The sequence below is a fragment of the Nicotiana tabacum genome, chromosome 10 (genome assembly GCF_000715075.1).
Source record: "Nicotiana tabacum cultivar K326 chromosome 10, ASM71507v2, whole genome shotgun sequence".
In the NCBI taxonomy this organism is placed as follows: Eukaryota; Viridiplantae; Streptophyta; class Magnoliopsida; order Solanales; family Solanaceae; genus Nicotiana; species Nicotiana tabacum.
The window spans coordinates 84,976,418-84,979,785 of record NC_134089.1 but is presented as its reverse complement, the minus strand read 5'-3'; the positions used below and the strand labels follow the sequence as shown (position 1 = coordinate 84,979,785).

General features: G+C 36.9%; 1 protein-coding gene across 1 annotated transcript; it reads right to left on the bottom strand.

The window, feature by feature from the left end:
• Positions 1-1,172: 1,172 nt before the first annotated feature.
• On the bottom strand, positions 1,173-1,559 carry LOC142165229 (secreted RxLR effector protein 161-like). Its single transcript, XM_075223828.1, has one exon. It carries the CDS (start codon positions 1,557-1,559, stop codon positions 1,173-1,175), a length of 387 nt encoding a protein of 128 aa, XP_075079929.1.
• Between the last annotated feature and the right edge of the window lie 1,809 nt (positions 1,560-3,368).

Here is a 3,368-nt window from a genome sequence, read left to right as displayed (position 1 = left end):
TTAGGAAATGATTCACTTCTGATATGAGGATTTTATTATTCGCTATACCCCAGACATCGTTGGCTACTCTAGTAGCTAGTTATCCGATCCCTCATCCTCGAAAGAGGTGAACTCGAGTTCATATATAACTTTATCTACAATTACACTTGTTACCCTATGGTAAGTGTAGTGATCGACCAATGAATACAAGTTATATTATTTATTTATTTATCTTAATTGTCTTTCCTTTCTACTCGACACTATCCATCCCAGATCAACTGCTTTCCTAGACATGCATTGTATTGCCGAATAATATGTAGCTATTAGTGACATGCTAAAATACCAACATTAATTGGTACTTCAAGATACAATAAAAGGTCAAAGGGTATTCCAATGAAAGTCAAATTTGACTTTTGGGTCTCACACAATGAAGAAGTAGGGATCCATTCTTTCATTAACTCATTGGTCGCTATGCACACGTGGTATGAAACACGTGCTACAGTATTCTTGCCTTATATTGCCGCATGCATCTCATTATTTTTAACTCATTCAATACCGTACAGATCTTGGTCTAGAGACCTACAAATGTCTAACCTGAATTTCTCACTTCAATAATCCGCAATCCATCTTCTTAGAGAAACTCGCATATGGCTTACAAAAAACAAGTCATAATTGAATGGTGAAATTTATGAGTCTGGCTAGTTGTCAAGATCGACCTTTATAAGTGAATATAGCCTTGTATTATCCAAGGTTCTATAAGGTCTCATCTCCTCATGATTCTTAACTCAAGAGTTGATTGCTCGTGTGAGAGAGCTAATCTCGCTACTTGTTCGACACATTCTATCAATAAAACATCATCACATGCATACGAGATATACGCATAATTTCAAGAGTCAAATATTGATGGGCACATTATAATAATAAATTCATTTTACAATACATAAATATGTTCATATCCTTCGCAAACCGAGAGCCGTAGCATATTTCTCAAACATGTCTCTAGATATCTCGCTTGTAAAAGGATCAACTATCATGATTCACGTAAGAATATACTATAAATTTATCTCTCCACTTGCTACCATGTCTCTTGTAAAGTTATACTTGATGTCAATGTGTTCGGTTTTGATGTGATACTTAGGATCTTTTTTGTATGCAATAGCTGCTTGACTATCACAATAAAGAGTCATGGGACCCTAAGAATTCTTTGTAATATCCAAATGTTCAAAGAATTTCTTCAACCAAACAACTTCTTGAATGGCAGACACATAAGCCACGAACTCAACTTCCTTCGTCAAAAGGGCAATACAAGTTTGTTTCTTACTTTTCCATGAAATAGCACCACCATTAAGTAAGAAAGCATAATCGGATGTTGATTTTCTATCATTCTGGTTACCAGCCCAATCTGCATCTGTATGTCCTCTCAAGTATAGATCATTTCCATTATAACATAGTGAATAATCTGCAGTTCCCTTCAGGTATCTGAAAAATCTCTTCACAGTTTTCCAATGATCTCTTCCAGGATTGGATTGATATTTGCTAACCAAACCTATAGCATAACAAATGCCTAAGCGAGTACACATCATAGCGTACATCAAGCTCCCGACAGAACTTGAATACGGAACTCAAGACATGTCTTCCTTTTCATTTTTAGTCTTGGGGCACATTTCAATGCTTAAGGTTTCACCTCTCTCTATAGGAGTATCCATGGATGTTCAACTATTCATGCGAAAATGCTCCAAAATTTTCTTTATATAAGTTTCTAGAGAACCTTTTGGAACAGTCTCTTTGGATCTTAACTCCAAGGATATAATCTGCCTCACCCATATCTTTCATATCAAATGACTTTGAAAGCCATGACTTGATAGTTTTCAAATATTCCAAATTTTTTTCGGCCAATAAAATATTGTCCACGTAAAGAGAAAGAATTACAAACTGTTGGCCCAAGTGAAGTTTGTATACACAAACACGGGCAGATTGAAACATAAGGGATGCACGTGAAGGAGATGATCTTAAGTTGTTATATCTGATATCTCCTGATCGAAAAAGTAGCATAAATGATAAGAAGAAGGACTCCTTACTTGAAGAGAACTTTATCTAAGATAAGGGAGGAGTTAGAAGTTGAAGATAACTAGAACTCTTCCACCAAGGAAGAGTATAGCATTGGAACTCTCGTTATTTCCTATTCTTAACTCTATATATTTCAGGATGTTCTCACTTTACAGGGACGCACAAACGCTAAAGTTAAATGTGAGTTGAGAGCAAAATAGCAAGGCATTTTACAAGCAATTCTTGTGTGATTCAAGTGTGCGAACCTGAAGCTACATGAACTAGATAGAAGAACCAATTTCAAGTGTCTATCTTTTATTCTAGTTCAATTGTAGTAGGACTTTTCCAATTGTACCTTTCAGCTTTATCTAGAAGCAATTTTATTAGGTAATCTGAGTATTCAAGTTAGAGTTAAGTTGAAGTTGTCGCAACAGTTAGAGGCTAGTTGCCACAACGGGATTAGAGGTAATCCTTAGGTTTACAAAGAGTTTTGTAAATGCTGTTTTGGCTCAGTGATTTAGGGAAGTATTGGAAAATCCTACTGAGTAGTAGGTCGTGGTTTTTTCACCTTTTGAGCCGGGTATTTTCAACGTAAAAATACTTGTGCTCTTTACTTTCCGTATTTATTATTTTCGCAACAGAAGTATAAGGAACACATATAAAAACCAAGTCCTTCTATAATCTGTGCACGCGAAAATTGGACATCATACAAATCACCCCCTCTTGTATGGCATTGAACTATAAAACATCAACTGGTATCAGAGAAGGTTATCCTTGAAGAGGCTTACACCTTAGAAGAAGATCAACAGAGTGCACCACTTGGAAACTTGGAAGCGCAATCCACTGCTAGGCCACCACTCTTTAATGACCAGTACTACTCTTGGTGGAAAAACAGGATGAAAGATCACATTATAAGAGAGGACTATGAGCTATGGGACATTGTCATTGATGGTCCACTGGCTACCTCGAAGAAAAATGCTGAAGGAGTAGATGTGCCAAAGACAAGAGCGGATTGCACTGCTGAATACTTGAGGAAGTGGAAGGAGAACGCTAAAGCAAAGAAATGGCTTGTTTATGGACATGGTCCAGATGAGTACAATAGAATCCAAGGTTGTACCAATGCTAAGCAAATTTGGGACATACTACAATTGGCTCACGAAGGAACACCTCAGGTGAAGAGATCCAGAGGAACTCTATTGTACTCTCAGTATGAGAGTTTTGCTATGAAGGAAGGAGAAACCATTCAAGAAATGTACACAAGGTTCACTACACTGACAAATGAGCTAAAATCTCTTGGAAGGATTATTCCTGAAGAAGAAAGGGCCGAGAAGATACTGACTAGA